Here is a 21,912-nt window from a genome sequence, read left to right as displayed (position 1 = left end):
ATCTCAATTTTGCAATGTTAGGATATATAATAAAATGTGTTATATATCTTTGATATAACAATAATATATATATATATATATTAATGGTTTGGAAATTCCACACTGATTGTCTGAACTGCACTTCGTGTAATGTGCACTTTGAATTGCCAAGTACCACCGTGAGGAAACAAGACTTATGTCCAACTAGTGAACCCTCACAAGAAAACCCCACAACACATCCAAAGGGCTCCACACAGGATTTTAATGAGCACAGAGGGAACTGCCATTAACACTTCCAGCAGCACTTCTTCAACTGTTGTCAACTTAAACATGCTTTTCTGTACCACACGAAAAGCCGGGCACAGTGCTTTCCTTGCCAGAGTGGCTGTTTGCATCTGCTTTGGAGCCACAACTTACTTTTGATTCGTCAAAAAAAATAATATTTATATTTTTATTAATGCCACTTGTACCTCTTGTGGATTTAACCACACTATGTTCAGTGGTCAGTGAAACTAAAGTGTTAAACTTGAGTTTTAGACAGCAGCAGCCCTGAAGGACTTCAATGTCTTGCTCAGAGACTTCAGAAGTGATATACACAGTTGTCTTCTGCTTGAAATGACAACTTCTTTACGCAATGGTCTAACCACCCTGTCACCGATTTCACCGACTTGCCCACGCAAAACTACTGCTAAGACATGCCGTTCCAAAACTCAACTCCCCAATTAGCTGACAGGGCCAAGGGCACTTCCAGCAGATTTCTGTATCGCCTCCTCATTATTCTCCCTGTCCCTGTCTTCACTAATATTTTTTAGCAACTTAAAAGTTGGACAAACACCAAAGAAACTGCTTTAAAGAGGAGTGCACAGCAGTCTTTTCTCCCTGACCTCCAAGTGCAGTAAATGCTGAGTGAATTGAATATGAACCCTGTCTGATGTGGTGCCAGGGGTAGGGTTTCTCCACTGCACAGTACAGTACAGCTAAGTACATTTCTGTACTGTAGCTAAATCGATACAGGGAGGTACATCGTCAGACCATTATGCCACTGTCTGAGCAGCTTCGTGGAGGAACGAGCGAAGGCATTTTCTGCCAACAGGTCACCTTACGAAGCTGTTTTACAAGCGGAGAGGCTTGACCTTGCCCTGCGAGTTCATTCGTGGAAATGCGATGATGATGTTACAGCAAAGGAGAGACTGGGCTTGGTCTCACTGACGTACTGCACATAAATACAATAAGTAGATTACAAATTCCAAAAATAAATGAAAATAAACACAGGTCCTCAGGCTCTATTAGTCTGAAATATTTCAGATTATTTCTTTATAATGGGAAAAAGGTGAATAGAAAGCTCCACCTCTTAGCTGCGTGGTAGAAGTAAGACTGGTAATTATATGATAAGTGAGTCATTTGGTTCAAAGGTAGAGTAGAAATCAATAGATGAGCTATAATCCACTTAGTCATTTACTTTAAAGCAATTATGTGATGTCATCCACAGGGACAGGCAGGACACAAGAAATATTTCTGTCTCAGTGACATCCACAACAGAGGCTGATGACAGGATGAAAAATCTCTCTTACCCTGCTGTTTTTATTAGCTCAGGACAATTTGACCATGTAACGAGGAAACAACGGCAATGATAAAATTGATTTAGTGCCATTGTTCATTTTTATGAGCGCCAAAATGATATGATATGACTGAACAGAAAGAGACAGACCAAAAGCCAGAGGCACGCAAAAACACACAGTGAAAGGACATGGAGAGCCTCTCTCTGTGGGTGTGTGAGGAAGAGACACAAAGAGAGCCATGTATAAATCCATCGCTCGCTAATTGAAAAACTCTCCTCGCGCCGCAAATCGGACAGTTTTATGTTTTCACACTGTGTGTGTGTGTGTACATGCTTATATGTGAGTCAGTGCTGCTTTTCAGATACGCAGTCTATACGCTGCAGTCCAATCCACCACTTTTAATTATGTGTGTGAGTGAATATGGGAAAAGGTAAATTGCTCTGTCAAGCTGGGAAATGGGCTTTTTGATGTTTGAGGTCTCATCACTTGGCATTTCTATTATTCAACAAGGAGAGAGGGATGGAGGGATGAAGAGGAGGAGGAGAGGAGAAGAAAAGGACAAACAGGCTGAAGGTATACCTCTCTCCAGAAAACGAACAGCAAAGAGCGTACGTGTATAACAGGCTTTCAAGCTACATGGTGAGAAGAGTGCTAATGCAGAGCTCACCGAGGACCCCAGGTCCACGCATCACTTCCCTCTGCAGACACTGTTTTGGTTTCATGGCTTGGAACTTTGCTGTTTTGGTTCAAACAAGAAAAAATGTCCCGCTAAACCCACTGCACACTGTGTAAGTACAAAGCAACAAACAGCAGCCTGACAGTGTTTGCATCCAGCTGAGCACAGTGGAGCATTTCACAGCTAAAAGCACACAAAAGGTGAGGTGCATGCCATTTCCCGTGTATGCCGGAAAAAATATCCCACGATGCAATGCAGCATTGACAACAATGGTCAAACACACGATCACATTAAACTAACCTTTACTGTTAAATTTTACACAAGCTAGGTGTTACATATTAAAAACCGTTGGGGTAAAACATGCTCAAGAGATCCACAACCAGTTCCTCTGTGGCTCGCATTTCTTCTTAGGTATCTTCTTAATACATGCATACCAAGGATGTATTACATGCTTATCGTTGTTATTATTACGAGTAGATAAAGGTTTAGGGGTAGGGGATTATTGCAATGCCAGGAGAGGTGAGATTGGTTAGCATGGGTTACCATGGTGATGAGGAGGCTCTCCGAAGGTGGTGTGCGCGTCAGTTCTGCAATGACGAGTATGTTTGAGAGGACACATACTACTGTCTATTTACACAAAGTATGCTGAACGATAGTGAGCAAAGGGGAGCTGGGTTCACAGTTGGACCCTCTTGGACAGGGCACACCTTCTGTCTCAACACAGCTCATCAAACACGGTCAAACTCTATTTCTGATCATCTCCTGTGAGTCTTTATTAGACTGGGGCCGTAAATGTAACTAAACATGTCCAGCGAAAGCAGCTACAGTTTTTCTTCTGGATTCTTTTTTTCTTTTTGGCTTGAAAACAGCAGAAGTTTATACACCTCTGGGCTTGGCCAGTGACCTTAAACCACGATACATTATCTCTAGTCCAGACAGCCTCTGGCTAGGAAGACGTGCCTCATCAGTAGGCCAGAGAGGCTGTCTGGACACACTCTGGTCCTGTACTGCCTGGTACACAAGTTCACATTCTGCAGCAGAGGGAAGCTCCTTATTCTATTCTATGCTGTCTGAAGCTGCTACTGGGAGAGCAGTTACTCCACAAACCCACTCCATCTGAGAGAGACAGAAGTGAGGACCCCTAAGAATATTGAAAAGATGAGGCAGGAAGAGTCGCAGAAAGGAATGGACCATATCCTGCAAACCAATTATATTTTCCCACCTCCTCAGCTCTCACCGGCTCTCTCCCCTTTTCCATTTCACTCTCTGACTGGACTGTGAATTCGGTCAGTGCTGAAGCTCCGTAAATGAAAGAGCATTACTGCTTTAAAATAAGAGGTGGTCATCCCATCCTCTCTACTCTGTACATTAGTGCCATTCATTCCTATATGACAGAGGCAAAATTACACAAATTAATGAGACAAAACGTGCTGACGCTGCACAGATCTGAGGCAAAAAAACCTAAAATAAAATCACTGTTACAAGAGTGGCCATCATATAAATCACTCACTTGCTTTTTGCATGGGAAGCAATTAGCTTAGCTTAGCATAAAGACTGGAACCATAGGGAAACAGCTAGCCTGGCTCTGTCCAAAGCAGAAATTAAAAAATCTGCCAGAAAACACTTAAACAGCTGGAAACACGTTCTGGAGCCTTGTTGTCACCCTGAGGTTGCCGGGTAACCCCTGAAACTCCACTGCATCTGGCCAAAGAAAATAGGTACAGCACACAACCTACAGCAAGATAGCTGCTTGCTCCAAGTTCAGCTAATCCTGCTGGCTGTATCTTCATATTCAGCTGACAGACATGAGAGAGGTTATTGATCTTTTCATCAAACACTGCAAAAAGTGAATAGGTTTGTTTTTTAAAAATGCTGAATTATACAACCACTGTCTGGCTTTTAGTATTCCAGGAAACCGGACATGCACAATATGTATGCACTTCTTTACTGGCTACATTTGTAAAATCTGACAGTATCACCATGGATCATGGATCTGAAAGAGGAACCTTTGGGGTTCCTACAAGGTTCCTGTCACTGCACCTCACTGGAGTCGCTGCACTACCATGCACATACATGTAATGGACGTATCAGTGCTCATCAAAAATAAAACACTGGCTTTAATAATTGAGAAAGATTTTCTGGTGGCAACAGTAGGAGTCTTTAATGCTGATGATGTGAAAATCTCCCAGCATGGACCTTCAGTTGAAACATACATGATTCTCAAGCTTTTCCTCATTTCTCTTATCCGCAAAGAGTTTTGTTGAGTCATTTGGCTGAGACTTTTGACCTTGTTGCCACTGTTATTTGTAACGTTGATTGCCTTATTATATCTAGTATTTCTGTCATGTGGGTGATGTGAGCCTTATTCAAACTGTTGTGAATGTAGGACCTCACACATGCTCTACTACTTCTAATCTTGTTAATGTTGCAGTTGAACCACAACATACGAATGAACGTAAAAAAAAAAAAAAAAAAAAGTCCCATTTATGTGTCTATGATTCTGTGATTCAGTTGGTGTGTTTCCATAATCAGTGTGCATATGTTTACATAGGAGGATTCCCTCTGCTTGAATGTCGCCTCTTGTCCTTATAAAGGAACCTACTGTACAGTATTTATGCATCTGTCCGTGTGGTACATTTCAGCTTCCTGGGCTGCTGTGATCGAATGGCCTTATTTCCCCTGTCACATCAACACAGACGTCGTCCACTGGTATCAATTACACTCCACTTCCACTCTACAGTTATTCAGACACATGGAAGTCAATTATGTCTAATTGCTGGTAAATTACACAGCACTCAGATGGCGGTTACTGTCTATGTACCGGGGATGTCTTGTTGAAGGTTATCACATCGCAGTCATTAACTGTTATGAGATAAGAGTTGTGCAGGTAAACGGCAGAGAACAGGCCATGCAGATGAACTATGTGAACTGTAATATCAAACTCTTCTGAATGACATCATGTCAAGATAACACCTACATCCCAGACTGCTGGATTATATTGTACATATGTGCAGGCGAGGTAAATGGGAAATGAGAAGTCAAACAACGCAATTAAAAATGTAAAACAGTCTAAACAATAATAATACTCAGCATTTGTTGCTACTGCTACTAAAAAATTTGCTTTGCAATGCAATGATTTTCCTTAAATGACTGTAGTGGCTTGGTGACGTATGGATGAGCCTACTCGCAAGGCTAGGTGGTGAACAGCTGTAGCTGGCAAACTAACTGCTGACACTATGGTCAGCTGGACCAAGCTTTTTTATTCTGTACTATGCTGAGATATAGAATACAAAGTCTCCATGCTAACTGGCAGTACAATTAGTATTAGGATCTTCCAAAGTTATTTTGTTGTTCTTGTGTGTATTTAGAAATACACTTTTCTCACACCAATTAATATGCAAAGGTTGCATGTACACCGTATCCCCGGTGAAATGGTGGTATGGTGCTTCATCCTATATATGACACATTTTAATATTCCTGATTTTAATTAGCACTTATAACTGTGTGTGTGTGTGTGCATGTCTAATATTGCTTAAATGTGTCTGTGTGCTGTATGTGGTACTGTATGTGTGTATGTAATTATCTTGATTGCTCACACTCCCAGTATATGATTTGAAGATGTACTTCCTCACAATGTCTTGATGGCGCTATTCCACTGTCCATATTTTGAACCTAAACTCTGTTGTCAGTAGTGAGGAGATGTGTGCTTATGTGTGTGCGTGTGTGTTGCAAACACACACACATTACTTGGATCTAGTAATGTATATTTATGTAAGTGTGTGTGATGGTGTCTGAACGCCTATGTGGAAGCAGTGCGTATATCATTGCAAACACACACACTCACACTGAGCGAGGTGCATGTATCTGTATGCCAAAGGCTGTCATGTATCACTAGATCCATCCCTGAAATCAAAAGACAGATAAATGACTATTGATATTTAGCCATTTCCTCAGGGTTGTCAACGACAACTGCAGGCTGCATTATGGGCTGCACTGCTAACCTTGCCTGGCTGTAGATCATTGTATTCTGAGTGTTCATCTGGGCTTCTCATACCTGTTTATCGGTGAGGGCATATAAGTACTGATGATCCGGGCTGAAGAGCATGTCTCTCAGGATGGGGCTCCCATTGCTCACCACCACATTCTCATACAGCAAGGCCGGCTGGACGACGGAGTTCACCAAGATCTGGAAGAGGACAGAGGAAAATGGCAAAACCCTGATTACAATCCAACATTTCTTTAATTATTGTTGAAAAGATTAGTCAAATAACATTTCTTTGTTCTTATCCTCAGACATCAAGTATTGGACGCAGCTTTCCCACCAAGAACAATGACAAATTCTTGCTGAAAAATGTGCAAGACTCATCCCGCCTTCACTGTGAAAAGTCTCTTCTAATGTCCAGCAGTTCTGCTCAGGAAAATTACATGTCCACCTCTTGTAAAAGCAGCCAATTCCCCTTTCATCTAGCGTAGCACTTAAAAATGTACTTTAAATGTTGCCGTCAGCTGAAAACAGCTGCTGAAGTGACAGATGACAATGTCAGCACTTTCATCTGGTTCTCAATTTATTCTGTTATTCTATATAACTCAGAATCACAGGAGTTGGTTATGGTGCTGCAATGTGGAGGGTGTAACTACAGCACACAAGCAAATGATATTCTTTTGTTGGAGATTACAGTGTTAAGTCTACTGACAAAATTAGAGACTTATGAGGATCACTCCCTGTGTACCAGCAAGTCAACTGTTTTCTCCTTCCCTCTTCATTTTTTTGCCTGGATCTTTCTCTTTCTAATTTCCCGACCTCCATCTGCTCATCCATCACCTGACAGCAGTTTAGTCTGCAACAACTTTTGTGTTTTTCTGTCGCCTAAACTCGCTCTGTCATCTCTCCTGTTCTCCCCATCGTCTCAACAGTCTCTGCGGTTATTATCTGCCAAATCACGACCAAAGATTCCCTCATCTTTCTCTCTGAACAGAAAGTTCATTAGCAGACGGGCTGTCATCACTCCGCGCTTTTGTTGCTTAAGAGGAGGAAGCCCATTTTGGTTAAAAGTCAAGAGCTCCGACAAATCAGCTTTGAGTGGTTTCTTACTGAGACAGAGTCTAAAACCTCAGAATTTTCCGCGTAAAGGTCACATGTAAGGTATGTTTACAGCAGGAAAGAGCAAAACCTGATATAATGCAGAAACTACTTGTAGCTAATTTTATATAAACTTGAACACTTTATCACATCCAGACATTTCTGTTTGTGTCGGAAAAGTTGCAAATTACGGAACTTTCAAAAGTGCGTGTGTGTGTGTGTGTGTGTGTGTGTGTGTGTGTGCTGGCTCGTGCATGTATGTGTGTGAGTGTGGGTGAGGAAGGTGTATCCCAGTTGTTACTGTCCAAAGGTCATTTGTTTTAGCAGTCCCTTATGTTGTTCCCACATGAACACAAACACACACACTGAAACCTTTATTGATGCGAGTCTGACCTTTTGTCCCATTGAGCTTCCACTCACACACTGACTCACACACATAAACTAAAAGGAAAGAAAAAACACTTTATTCTAAAACTGCTACATGCCCTGGGTCGCCGTATCACTTGTGATGAGTGAAGGATTGTGGCAGAGTGAGGGGGGATAGGAGCAGGGGGTGTGCACTGCCCTACAGCTCGGGGCAGAGGGCAGTTGGAGTGGGATTCAGGTCAGCTGGCACAGAGGGGACGGCAGACTGGAGCAGGTGACTGTAGATTCTCATCGAGTCTACTAGCCTGCAGGTTTCTGCTCTCCTTCTGCGACCTCTGCACTCTGGAACTTAGTGTGTCCAAACAGACTTCTCACTGAGGAAGTGGCAGCACTTAAGAGTGAGAAACTTTGATTAACCCTCAAATAATCCACTTTTCCTTTGGCTTTTCTTAGAATCTATACATTTATTCAACTGTATACAACCTAAACAACCCAACGCAGCAACCGCCAGCATGATATTGTAAGACTTTCAGATAAATATCATATGCTTAGTGGGCAAAAACTCCTGCAGGAACCAGCTTCATGAATTCCACATCTCTCCGTGTCGTCTCTGCTCTCTAAATTTAAAGCCGTAAAAGTGAAAAATGCCAACAGCGGGGCATCTGGAACTTTTTTATGTTTCCATTTGTCCAGCTTCTCAGTCTCTGGAACTTATTAACAGAGAGCCGAGGCTATAAGATGAAAGGGACTCAGCTACAAAAGCAGTGTCTACCTGTTCTAAAAGGTGCTTATTAACTATGCTTTTATAGCTGCTCCCAGGATGATTAGACCAAAAAATAATAACATGACGGTCCCCTCTTTGATGTTACTGACAGCTGATAAGTCATTAAATTATTCTGTTCTTTTTTTTTTTTTTTACTGATTAGCTTACCTCTTTGGAACGAGACAATCATACGTACATTTATCGTGCTCAGCAGTGCTGCTCTCCGATGAGTGCACTGAACATTAATTGCAGCCATTTGCATTCAAATGATCCAACAATCAATTAGTTTCAAAACACAATGTTTATTTGGAATATAAGCAGGCTAAAATGACATATCAATTCCACAGAAGATGAAGTGTCGTGCAGAGCCGAGATGCTGAGCTGCGTGTGATTACTGGATTCTCCATTTATATTCCAGGCGTTTAAGCTAACGCTCTTTTCAGGCGCGATGTACATTGAGGAGGCACGAACAGGTTGCATGTCTTGCTTAAGGACAGAGCAATAAAACATGCATCATGTCTTTGACCTTTTAGTTGAAGTGCAGTCTCTCTAGGCCCTGAGTCAAGCAGCTCTATGGTGACAACGCCATAGAGAAAGTTGGGATCAGGAAGAAAGTTAAAGGTGACTTTTCCTAATGAGTTTGCAGCCCATGCTCTGACTTTGGAGTTACATCCCCTCTTTTTCCCCTTCTTTACCATCCTGTGTGTCCCTCCCTCAGACCTCTCTGTCTCTTCTGTCCTCCTGGGATTAGGCTCATTACCAAACCAACACTGATATTACCAAGGACACTACAACCCTTACACACACACACACACACACGCACACACACACACACACACACTGAACTCCAAGTGTAGACAAAAATGCATTGCTAAGAACACAAACTCTGACAGTAATACATGTGCACAAAAATGTGCCAACAAGTCCTCAAAACTAAACAAAAAGACATTGTTAGGTTTTTGGCAGCATTTGGTCAAATATAAACTAGTGAGCTTTCATGCAGGATTTGTTTGCGATGAAGTTGGGTCGGGATGAAGTCAAAAGTTGATTGCGATGGTGGAGACAGATGAGGTGGAGTGAAGGTGGGAGGTGTGGTGGAGAGAGAGGGATGCTAAGTGTCTGTGCACAGAAGTGTGTCGGGAGGGTGTAGAGGAGGACAAGGTAATAAAAGTGAACAAAGGGGAGTAATGAGCTTTGGCTGGAGTGCTGCAGTGATTAATGCCACGCTGGGTTCAACCGCCGGTCACACCTTTGGGTCAGGTAAACTGGGAGGACACAACCATGTTCTCTGAACATTTTCATCATTTTCTCTGAAGCATCTTTCATTTTTTAAAAACTGTCCTTCATTCTTTTTTTTCAGTGGCTTTGTTTGCTTTCATTACTTTTGCTTTCATTACTTTTCTCTCATTCCTCTACCTTTTCCCACCTTTACTTCATTTGCATCTTTCCTCTTTCTAGTCATTTCCTCCTTAATGTCCTCACTTCATTTTATCCCCATATCTCCTCTTCACCTTGTTTCCCCTTCTTTCCTTTCCCTTCCCTCTTGAGATTTTGCCCTTCCGTCCTCCTTTCCTCCTCTGTCCGCTTCAAGACTCCCCCTTGTCCTTTTTCTTCCCTCTCAGACACAGACCTCTTTCTCCCACTGAGTGTGTGTCTGCATGTGCGTGTGTGTCCAGACACAGCAGTGCCCTGTCCAACCTCAGCTGTTGAACATCTAGTTAATTACACGGCTGGACAAAGGGAGGGAAATGAAGAGAAGGAGGGAAGGATGCAGAGAGAAAAAGAGAGGAAGATCCAAGCAGGTTGTTAACCTTGTTAGCATTTTTCACTGAAACCAATGTTATAAATGTGCAGTGAGGACGAGTAATGAACCAGGGTGCTAAATGTTCAAGTAGCTCTTTGATGACGGAGGGAACAGAGGGAGGGAAAAAGGCATTTCCTTAATGAAATCTATGGTGGTGTGTGTGTGTGTGTGTGTGTGTGTGTGTGTGTGTGAGAGAGAGAGAGAGAGAGAGAGAGAGAGAGAGAGAGAGAGAGAGAGAGAGTGTGTGTGTGTGTGTGTGTGTGTGTGTGTGTGTGTGTGTGTGTGTGTGTGTGTGTGTGTGTGTGTGTTAACAGCTCCTCATTGTATTCATGATCCCTAATGAAATTGATTTCGCTCTCATCTGCTGAGAGAACAGACACACACACACACACACACACACACACACACACACACACACACACACACACACACCTTAAATCAAGTCGTCACCATAGAATTTAATGATTTATGTTGTGAGGACTGTGTTTTGTCCCCAGAAGAAAAGTGAGTCCCCACAACATAAGTAATACATGGAAGCCTTAAGCACCCCCCCCCCCCCCCCCCCACACACACACACAGTGCTAATAACTTTGACAGCATGATAGGAATTTCAATTTAATACCAACAGTTACTAAAAAATGTAACTATTAAACATGCAACTAGTCACGAGATTCAAAGCAGGGAGAGGGTGAAGAGAGAGAGAGAGAGAGAGAGAGAGAGAGAGAGAGAGAGAGACAGAGAGAGACAGAGACAGAGACAGAGACAGAGAGAGACAGAGAGAGACTGAATGGTGTCAATGGGAGTTGTTCAGGTGGGATTTATAAGGGATCTTATCATCTCCATGAATGTGTATGTGAGTGTGTGCGTCTGACCCTGACTGGAGGGCATCCAGGGTATCATAGCACACCTGCTGACTACACAGTCTACAGCTCTCTCCCTCTCTCTCTCTCTCACACACTCACACACACTGTTTGGTAGAGCCACATCAGCGAGACAGGTTACTCAGAGTGAAATTAATCATCGTTCCTTTGTCGCACTGCTGCTCTCACAACAGGAGGCTGGCCCCAGGTGACACACACACACACACACATATGGGCACATACACACACAAAAGAGTGACAGGCAGACAGCTGGCCGGTGACAGCATGCCACTACGAAGCTGTTTCCTAACAGCTAACAATAGATGGCTTTGGTTAAAAGAGAGCGGCAGTGCCAAAGTGTGGTACGGTGAATGTACAGTACACACCAGCACTGCTCAGGTCAGACAGACTCTTTGGATAAATCTTTAGAACCTGATCAAACTGATCAGTTGTGGTTGTCAGTTGTGATTAGATAAGAATGCTTTGAAGTGAGGGCCAAAACATTTATTGCTGCTGTTTTAGCATTAGCAACACATATAGATGATCCTGTTGTTGCTTCCGGACTTTAGATCAGCTCCCTGAAAAGTTTCAAAGAAGCCAAATCAGTACACACCAAGTGCACTGTTTCTTTGGCTTTTTCATGATCTTACAACTTTATGTTTTGTGGTTTGTTCACTTAATGTCCAAGTTTTGCCATGTGCTATTTTTTTCTCTATTTTCTCCCATCTGCTTTACTGGTTTGAAATGTGGTATAAAAGTTAAGTTTAAAAAATGGGAACCTGGCAGACCTGGGAATGGAATTACATCGCATTGACAAAGTCAAACAAGGCAAGAAATGTGCATTTACATAAACAGACAGGTTGTAAACAAGCCAACAGCTTCAGCAAATTATCTAAACCACTTCTTCATGACAACACAAGGAATGAAACAATACCAAAAAACTCACAGTATGATAATACCTCAATAAGAAATCCACTATTTGATATTTATTGCGAAACTAAAAAGAAATATTACTTGAAAAAATGCTGTTTATTAATAATTTAGTGTGCACAGCATTTTTTATTGATATGAAATTTGTTTTTAACTTAAAGAGCTTGTGCTGATATCACTTATGGGCTAAAGTGTGGACTTGATGTGATGTGTTTCTTAACTTGTTGTCAGTTTCCTTTTTGCTACTGTCAGTTCCTGAAACGGGAAAACCAAATGCCTCACATCAGCTCTAAAAGTCGATGGAGCATCCTCAATCTTTTTGTCCTCATCAGCACGTTCATCCCTCATTTTCTCGTTGGGTTTATTTGGGTTTTACTTTTTGCACGCATAGGATGAAGGGATTTGGTTGTCTTGACTACAATGAGACAAAGAGACATGGTAAATAGCCATCCCATGTCACAGTCCCACGATGACATCGAGCGATAGTTTTATCGTGATATTACAATATTTTCGTTGAATCATAGCCTCACCGTTCACCTTCGTCTTTTTCAAACCTGACAACGATCAAGTGACTACTCAAGTGATATCGCCGCCTTCCCAGATGTGGTTGGTAGGTAATATTGTTATAAGACATAAGAATAATGTCCAAAATTAAGACCTAAGTTGTAAAAAAGAGAGAATAATGCAACCACTTGGAAAATTAGCCCTGTGTTTGAAGCAGCTGACATGTTAGCCTTCCAGTAGCAGCTGTTTTGAGCAGCTATGTAGCATTTTCACATGCAATTGCCTCCGTGACAAGGGTGGCTGAAGGAGCAACAGCAGTTAGTTACTCTACATCAAAACTTCTCAAAGGTATAAACTTGACAGCAGCTTGAATTATTCTCTTATTTTTCTTCCCCAGACCCCTGGCCTGCTTTATTAGCACTATTAGCACTGTTAGGAGAGCTCACTGAAACAGCAGGGCGCTGGGAGCGTCAAAATGTCACTGCATCCCTTTCACTTTCATCCCTGCTGGGGAATATGTGCTATAAAATGACACTTTATAACCAGAAGACACTCAAAGAAGACGTCTCTTTCTATTCAAGTCAGGAGCACACAGATAAGCACACGCGCTCACACAACTCTGCTCACCAGAGCTGCATCTGTACACCCTTCTTGTCAGATAGGAAGACATGGCACAGTACTTTTTCTGCTGTCAGCCAGGCTGGGCTGGCATGGCCGTATGTGTGTGTGTGTGTTTGCGGGTGTAAGGCCTCTTTAATCTTTCACAAGCGTGATGGACTTGAGTTTCCCCTCAGCGGCGCTCTCACAAGCCTTCTTCAAGTAGACACACACACACAGACACACAGCTCGGCTCCCCTGCCTGCTGCTATCATAACCGCAAGCTGTAAGCAGTCCCTGGAACGATCGCTTCTTCGTTCTTCATTCTCTTTGCTTCTTCACTCTCCGTCTCTTTTATCCCTCTCTCACTCCTCTCATCTTCTTTTCTGCCCCTCTTGTTAACTTCATCTCTATATCTCTCTCATATTTTTCTTGCCATCTTCCTCGTTCCCATCCTCCCTCCCTCGTTCCCTCTTTCATCCCTCACATCCATCTTTCTGCCCTCTGTCCCTGCACTGGAAAAAGATGTCTCATTCTTAGTCGTTTAGCTCGGGCCTTATTTCCTTTAAAATAAGTGAATAACTGCCAGTGGGGGTTCATAAATGAGCCCTTAATTCAGTGGTGTCCCATAGTCATGAAACAAGGTGGAATAATGCAGATCACTCAGCTGGTATCAAAAAATTACAACTTATTAATTTGCAGTCCTGAAATGAGTTGGTTTGCATTGAACTCGAGTGGAATCATCTCTGCCCACTGGCAGTTTAAGATTAGATGAAATGTTAAGGTAGGTTTTGTGAGATTCCTCTTCCCTCCTCTCCTCCGCTCCCACTGTGCCAGGCCACACCTGAGAACGCTTCTGACATAACTAGGTCTGTCTGCGTGCCATAACAGCAGCCCCACATTCTTCCCTGAGGCAGCCCCTGCAGGCTGAGGCCAAAGTGAAGCTAATAGCATCCACACGCTAATGCAGAGTGCCTTGTAATGGTGCAGTTGCTGGTTTGAAACCAAGGACCAGCTGGAGAATGTGAGCAGATTGCAAGTAATAGCAAGTTTGGGGCAAGTCTAAGTGTATGTATGTTATAATTTTGAAATCAAATAATGCTTTTAAAGATATGTGTGTTCTCTGTTACACTCTGCCAGCAGCATCTCTGGAGGAAAAGTCTAGGGTCCACTTAAAAGCTAGTAATCTACTAGTCTCAAACTACTATTTCTAAAGTCAACAAATAACTTTCAGGCTTGACTCCAACATGGAACTAATAAAAGTGCTATGGTTAAATCACACCAGTGACTGAGCTTTAATGTCAAGAGATCCCTCTCTATGATGTGATTGAAAGCTCCAGAAAACGCACTGGCACTGTTTTATTAAGTGTTCAGTTAACAGAGTATATAGTCCACCTGATGCCACTTCTACTGCAGTAGTACCACTGTACTGTTGAGCAACACGATGTAGTAGCAGTAATACTGGAGCAGTAATATTACTGATGTGGTGGTGTAAGCGCTCTTGTAGCTCAGAAGTATTTTAATAATAATTCTGTGTAGAATACCAATTTCACAACAACCGTCAAGCTGGAACAGCTCTGTCAGATACAAACAGTCAATAGTAATGAGGTGGGAGTGTCACACTATCTTTACGGCCTTTGTCAGACACAAGGAAGCAGCTTCCTGATGTGTGGAGCGGTGCAGTGGTCCTGATGAACAGATTGTCTGCAAAGTGCAGTGACTTCCCTGTGTTTGGGGATGCCCTGTGTAGCATGAGAGGCAGAGGATTTCAAGGTGAAACACAGAGCCTCGGTCAATGGAGAGACAGCGATCAGGACGGAGGATGCATTTCTGCACCCAAATATAACTGCTGGCCCTGAGCTATTGTTTTCACACTCCCACCATAATATTTTTATCTTGACAGCTCTGAGATGACGACAAGTGAGGACAAATCTTCATCTCCCTAGCTCTATCAGTGATACACAAGTGTGTGTGTGTGTGTGTGTGTGTGTGTGTGTGTGTGTGTGTGTGTGTATTTGCATCTGCACAGCGTTTCACTTCCCTCGCAGTATCTGATCTGGCGCCACCACCCCTCGCTTGCTCCTCTGAGCTTTGGAAACAATTGCATTTCTCTTTTGTTTTCCTCTGCCTCTTTCTATCCATCTGTCCCTCTCTCATCCCGCTCTCTCTTCGGCTTGTCACACTCCCTCTCTTTTGCATTTTTTTCCCTTGATGTACCAGCTCAGCTGACACACATGAGCAGCCAAGCAGAACACACTTGTATACAGCGCAGCCTAGCAGGGTGTGTAGGTGTGAGTGTACGTGTGTGTGCGTGTTTTTGCCCTGCAGTGAGTAGTGAAACTACTGCTAAACTAGCTCAATTTGTCAAGAGCAGAGAGGTGTGGGCCTTGAGGACTGCTGTACCGCTGTCTTCAAGGTAAACAGAGAAGTATGGATTTAAAAGTAAAAGGAATTTCAAGGATAAAATTCCAATAGATGCTACACACAAACTTTGTATGTTCACACACACACACACACACACACACACACACACACACACACACACACACAGTTATGTTCCGTTGGATCAGCCAGAGTGCAGCAAACACCAGGAGGAAACAATACTTCATCACTGCCACTCGTTCAGTGTGTGTGTGTGTGTGTGTGTGTGTGTGTGTGTGTGTGTGCGTGTGTGTGTGTGTGTGTGTGTGTGTGTGTGCTGACTTTGACAAAGAGCGGTCAAGACCTCAATGTTTACTGAGCATTTTATATGTGTGTGTGTGTGTGTGTGTGTGTGTGTGTGTGTGTGTGTGTGTGTGTGTGCACGCATACTAGAGCCTGGCCCACCTCGAGAAGGCGACGACTCATTATTGAAAGGGTAGTGCGTATAAATTATCAGCTGCTGCCCTGAATGAACTAAATAAAGAAAACAATGTCACGGTGCGGTCACAGGGTGAGCGTCTACTGAAACGAATGATAAATGTCTCTCTCCTTCTTTCTCTTTGCTCTCCTCCTCTGGCCTGTTGCCACGGCGATTAATTCTGGGATGCAGAGAGAGAGAGACAGGAGTGAGAGAGAGAGAGAGCAATGAGAGTGACACATTTTGGACAGCCTTGCTTCAAAGGCCACAAGCTTATCAAAGTTACACACACACACACACACACACACACACACACACACACACACACACACACACACACACACACACACACACACACACACACACACACACACACACACATATATGAATCCATATACAGCCACACCCAAAAGTGAGTGAAGAGCCTCAGGAAATGTTTCTGTGTGTGTGTGTGTGTGTGTTTGTATTAGCAGTGTATCATTTAGTTTGATACTTGTTTTACGCTGGCTTGTTTGTGAGGTGATGTACATTATAAAAAGCAATTAAAGAGACAGAAGAGGCGTAAATTACTAATTTGAGTGGGTAAGATAATAAGAAATGCAGAAGTACAAACAAAAAGCAAATCTCTATCTACCACAGTAGCTTTCACACCCAAGCTTTCATTCCAGTCTCCCTTCCTACCCCTCCTCCTCTTCATCCTCCTCCTCCTCCCTCCTTGTTCAGAGTTACTAAGGACACAGACTCATCAAAGTTACTTAAGCTGGCCGAGCATAAGATTAAAAGATATTGAAAAGCAGCAGTGACACACAGATCATCAGTGATTGCTTGTGCTGCCATTATGAGAATTGACTTAATGAGACTTCAGTGACCGACAGACAGAATCATTCAACATAGTTTCACTGACATCCTGCAGGTTTTTGCCCCCCTTTTCTTTCTTCCCTTTGTTCCTTAATGCATCATAGGCATCTTTTTTTACTCAGGTTTTAAATGCAACAAAGGATTGATATTGAATAGGTCAATATTATGTAGGTTTACAGGTTAAAAGACTACCATGAAAACGTGCGTATTTAGAGTAGTTTTTAATTTTACAATTTGGTTCAGTCGATATGAATTAATTGTGAGCCCACAGCCCATTGTTTATAAGAATGGTGCAGAATGCAGAAGTCCTGTAGTTTCACCCAACTATTCAACTCACAAATCATACACAAGCAGTCTGAGACTATAATCAGTTATTAGTGCAAAACAAAGTCTCTAAAACAGCAACATTGTGACCTTTGCATCAGCACCATGGACAGCACTGGACAAGATCAGGGCAGCTTGCAGCTCAGGGGACATTTTATTCTATTCTTGTGTATCTATTACTCGATATTGGCAAACATGCACTGGAAAAAAAAGTCAATATTTTTAACCACATTAAAGCTGGAAGACAATTCAGGAAAACAACTTGCACAAAATGATAAATCTAATATGATCGTACCCTACTTAGACCTCACTGGCTCAGGCTGGGTCTCATAAAGCTGCTGCCAGCAATGCCCAGATGAAAAGAATCTCCTCAGTAAACTGTCTGTCTGGCATTTCTTGGTCAGGTCCTTCTCTAAAGTAAGCTGAATTAAATGAGCTTTCTGGAGGTGTGACATGTTTCTTCGGTGCTCATTGAACATGCTTTTCAAAATCAAAGAAGAGTTCTCACAGCCACAAGTGTAAATGTTAATTCAGCTGATGCATGAGCCCTAAACTGCCTACAGGGGAAACGGTACACAGCATCACCTTTCACAGAGTACTCAAGCCAGGATCTGCTGTAGTACCATGCACTGGAAAAGTGCTTTTTTCCCCCCTTTTGAGTAGCCAAAATGGAAAACTATCCAGGTGTACCCATTTGCGTTTATCCACACCAAGGCCATCTGAAATTACACTGTACACTAATACTCCAAGATGAGGTTAGGAGAAGGTACCTGCCACCTGGTTCTGAGAGTGAACCAGACCCCGGAAGTGGTGGAGAGGAGAGGAGATTGCAGAATATGATGGCATGGTGGTGGCAGCACTTGTGCCTGCTGCAGTTGATAGCTTGGTGCTAACATCAGCGCTAGTTCCACTTTCATTACTGGAATCCACAAAACTGCTCGCACTAGCTGAATGAATGGGCGGACCTGGGTATTGTGCAGGGTCTGAATATCCAGCTACTATTGAGTAGAAAAAGCCTTTATCTACACCAACAAACTGCCAGCTAATAGTATAATATTATGACTTAAAAAAAAATAGCACAAATAATTAAGAACTAAAAAAAAATACAAGGAATGAAACAAGTATAACGAGACTGTAGTTCGGACTGGGTTAGCAATGATCAGATCAATCAGAATATGTTCGAGGCAGCTCCTCTCTGGGGACAGTTGCAACATGATTTCATTGTTGTCTTTCTCTTGCACTCTGCATTTTCTCCCTCCTTGTCATCACAACTTTCTTGTCTTGGCAACAGGAAGAGCAGCGGACAGTCAGATTAATAACCTCTGCCTCTAACGCGCTCTGTCTTCCTCTTTATGTCTATCTGCTGCTGTATAAGAGCCTCATGACTGCACTGGGATGAGACATGCAGGGAGGGCTCTGGCAAAGAAAAGCAGCACTTATATTTTCGGACTGTCTGTTCTCCTGCTGTGCTGTCATTCATCTCAGTTTTTGCATATTTGTCACAGCTGTTGACATGAAAACTAAAAGTCACTTCCTTTAGCAAACAGGCAGAAAGTCAGACTGGCAGAGACACTTAAACGTTGGTATGAGCACAGGTGATAAACCAATAAATGTGCATGTAGATGCTGATAAATGCACACCCCTCCTATGTCTGTGCATCTGGCTGCACTCGTGTCTGCTTATATGTGTGTCTGTCGCCCTACTCGGATGTGTAATTACAAAGGAGAGATGATAAGCCAGTTTTTTTCCTCTCCTGAGGGAGCTCACGGCTAATTATAGAGCCAGCGGAGCTTCAAATTGCCATTTAAAAAAGCCATACGGTGGGAGACAATAACACACTCCCCTGGTGGTGTCACCACCGTGCAGTAAGTGTGTCTGCATGGAGGTATCACAGCAGAAGGGAAAACAAGAGAAGAAGCAACAGTGGGGAAAAAAAAGTACCCTGCAGCCCTGTTAGCCAAAAATGACTGATTCCCCGAACAGGAAGCCATATTTTAGTAGCTAAAATGTCTGTGAATTTTACAGTGTGTAGACAGCTGTCGGGGCAGGGCCGATTAGGAAGAGGGGACTCATGCTGATGTGAGAGGTTAACGGCTGGAGTAAGTCTTTAGGTCTACATCATTTCACAGGTTTTTTGAAAGCGTGTGGGTTCTTTTATTAATTCAATGTCGTCAAATAAATCTAACTCCTCTATAACCAAACACAGACTGATTTAAGCTCTTTACTGAACTGTCCTCTGCCAAGAGAAACTCTGTCACTCTGCTGAGTTTGAATCCACGGGGACAAATTTCCAAGACAGAACACAGAAGGTGAGAGGAAAAAAAAGAGAGGACACTGAAGGGAAAGAGAGATGTGGAGGGCTGGAGGAAGGATGAGAGCGAAAGATGGAGGGAGAGATAAGAGAGAATAAACAGAAAGAAAGAGTGAGGAAGGCTAGAGAGAGGACACAGAGGGATTTTGTGGTCTGTGGTGGAATGTGCTTTGAGGGAACGATCACTGCCAACACACACACACACACACACACACACACATAAATGAAACAATCTTTCTCTGCCTCTGGCTGTCCTTTACTCACACAGGAATCCCACCATACTTTATCCCTCTTGTTCTCTTTCTCTCTGTCTCTCTCTCTCTCTCTCACACACACACACACACACACACACACACACATAAATAAAGAGAACTTGAAATAATACACACATTCCTTATTATCCATAGTGTTGGTATAGTGGTATAGCTTGTGTGCATAACATCTAAATTCTCCAGAACTGATGCACACTCATGGATACACTTAACTTTGCTCCCACGTACAGCATATGCACGCACACACGCAGGCAGGCACGCACGCACGCACGCACGCACGCACAGATGGATAAAATTGCTTCAGGAAGTACTGTAGCAGGATAAGATGACAAACCAACAGCAGTGACTCATCATTCAATTTATGTTCATTATGAATACTCTTACAAGTTTGTGTGTGTGTAATTGGAGAGCACATGTGGAAGCTCTGAGTGTATGTACATGTGATCAGGGCTTATTACAGACACGTGTGTGTACTGTACGTGTGTGCGTGCACTCTTTATTGGTGTGTTTCCTGATAACACTCCCTTGGGTTTACATGGGCCGTAACTCATGTGTCGATTAATTACCAGCAGGGGTGTGTGTGTGTGCATGCACGTGTGTGTGCAAGTGTGAGATAGAGTTACAGTCCATCAGTGTAATGAGTGTAAGAGGAGCTGTAACCAGACACTGGTCCTATCTGTAACTAACACCAGGTTTGATACAGTTAGGTATCAGTATATCAGTGGCAGTGTCATGTTAGGTCTACAATCCCTCTCCATGTACACAGCCACTGGCACACTGTCAAAGCATCATGGGAGTTGAAGTTCAGAGTAAAGACAAACAAATTGTACTCTTACATTATAAAAACCCGTCTTTATTATAAGATGGGCTGACAAAAAAACACTGAATTATATTTCCTCCCAATTGTTGCACAAGTTTTCAGCAAACTACCAGTGAATGTGATCTACTTCTGTGCCAGTATTCTCTGGAGAACTGGACGAGATTTTTGGCATTATCACACAGCTTTTTTTTATTCCCAGATTGAAAATACAAATAAAACTGGTGGGTGAAAACTGCTCATCTACTTTGTATTTTATTCTTGAATTCGTGAGCTGGTACAGTGATACTTCCAGTTTGTTTGGGACACATGACATGGTGAGCAGAGAGTTCCACCATGATTGAACATGCAATAACAGCACCGGCTACACAAAACAAAACTTCAGCCCACAGAACCAACCGAATAAAACAACAAATGTAAGAATTTATTGTGATGACTCAGGGAGGACGAACCCTGTCACAGAGCTAAATGCTAACGTCAGCATGCTAATGCTCTCACACTGACAATCCTAACATGCTCATGTTTAGCAAGCGCAATGTTCACCATGTAAATTTCGCGGGTTAACATGCTAACATTTGCCAATTAGCACCAAACTACAGCTAAGGCTCATGGCACCTTTGTTAGTTTTGCAGGTATTTGGGGGATGTTTTTGATGTTGGACCAATCAATCTTTTGACCTGATGGTGGTGTGAGATGAAGTCAAAGCATCATCAAATAGATGCTGAGATATTGTCTGTACCTAATGTCATGGAAATTCATCAAACAGGTGCTGAGATATTTCACTCAAATTAACCTGGGAGAGGAAAAGTCGCCAAAGTCAGTCCTCTGGTGGCCATGTGAACGTCTACAAAATTTCAAAGTAATTCATCTGACAGTTGTTGAAGTGTGCAAGTTGGACCTAAGTGGTGGACCTACCACCTGACACACTGACACTGCAATCCATAGAGTCTGTGCTCGTGTGGTTGGAACGAGCCCTCAGAACCGAGGCGTGAACCAACCATTATCTTCGTCGAGTAAGCTGCCAGCACAGGTTCTACAGGCTTCACATGCAAATTCTACACACAGAGCACTGCTGGTTTCATGCGAACACACACCACCATCACCATACACATGCAGAGCTTTTCCCGTGACTGGTAATCTCGTTACAGTGCCAGGCAGAGACACATACACACACATGCACATACACAAGCCACTGACCTTTTTTACATCCCACCCACAAGTGTTTCAGGGGTTCTTATGCTATCAACTTCACCAACAACCCAACAGTCTCCAACTCTATCTGATACAACGTTCAAAAGTTTTATGGTGTCAAGCAACAAATGGGACTGCAGCCACATCGCAGGATCTGGAGTGTAAACTCAACCCTAAACTCA

The 21,912-nt window shown here is 42.8% G+C and overlaps 1 protein-coding gene across 2 annotated transcripts in view; it reads right to left on the bottom strand.

Moving 5' to 3' along the window:
* The window catches only part of plxna1a (plexin A1a), a 248,462-nt gene that overhangs the window by 121,786 nt on the left and 104,764 nt on the right, over window positions 1–21,912 (bottom strand). For both annotated transcript variants that reach the window (XM_070968471.1, XM_070968472.1), the window contains exon 4: window positions 6,269–6,400. In XM_070968471.1, coding sequence (XP_070824572.1) covers window positions 6,269–6,400 — 132 coding nt within the window. The remainder of the gene's footprint in view (window positions 1–6,268; window positions 6,401–21,912) is intronic.

This window comes from Chaetodon trifascialis, chromosome 8 (assembly GCF_039877785.1).
Source record: "Chaetodon trifascialis isolate fChaTrf1 chromosome 8, fChaTrf1.hap1, whole genome shotgun sequence".
Lineage (NCBI taxonomy): Eukaryota > Metazoa > Chordata > Actinopteri > Chaetodontiformes > Chaetodontidae > Chaetodon > Chaetodon trifascialis.
Note: the sequence above shows the minus strand (reverse complement) of the source record. Positions and strands in the feature narration are given on the sequence as shown.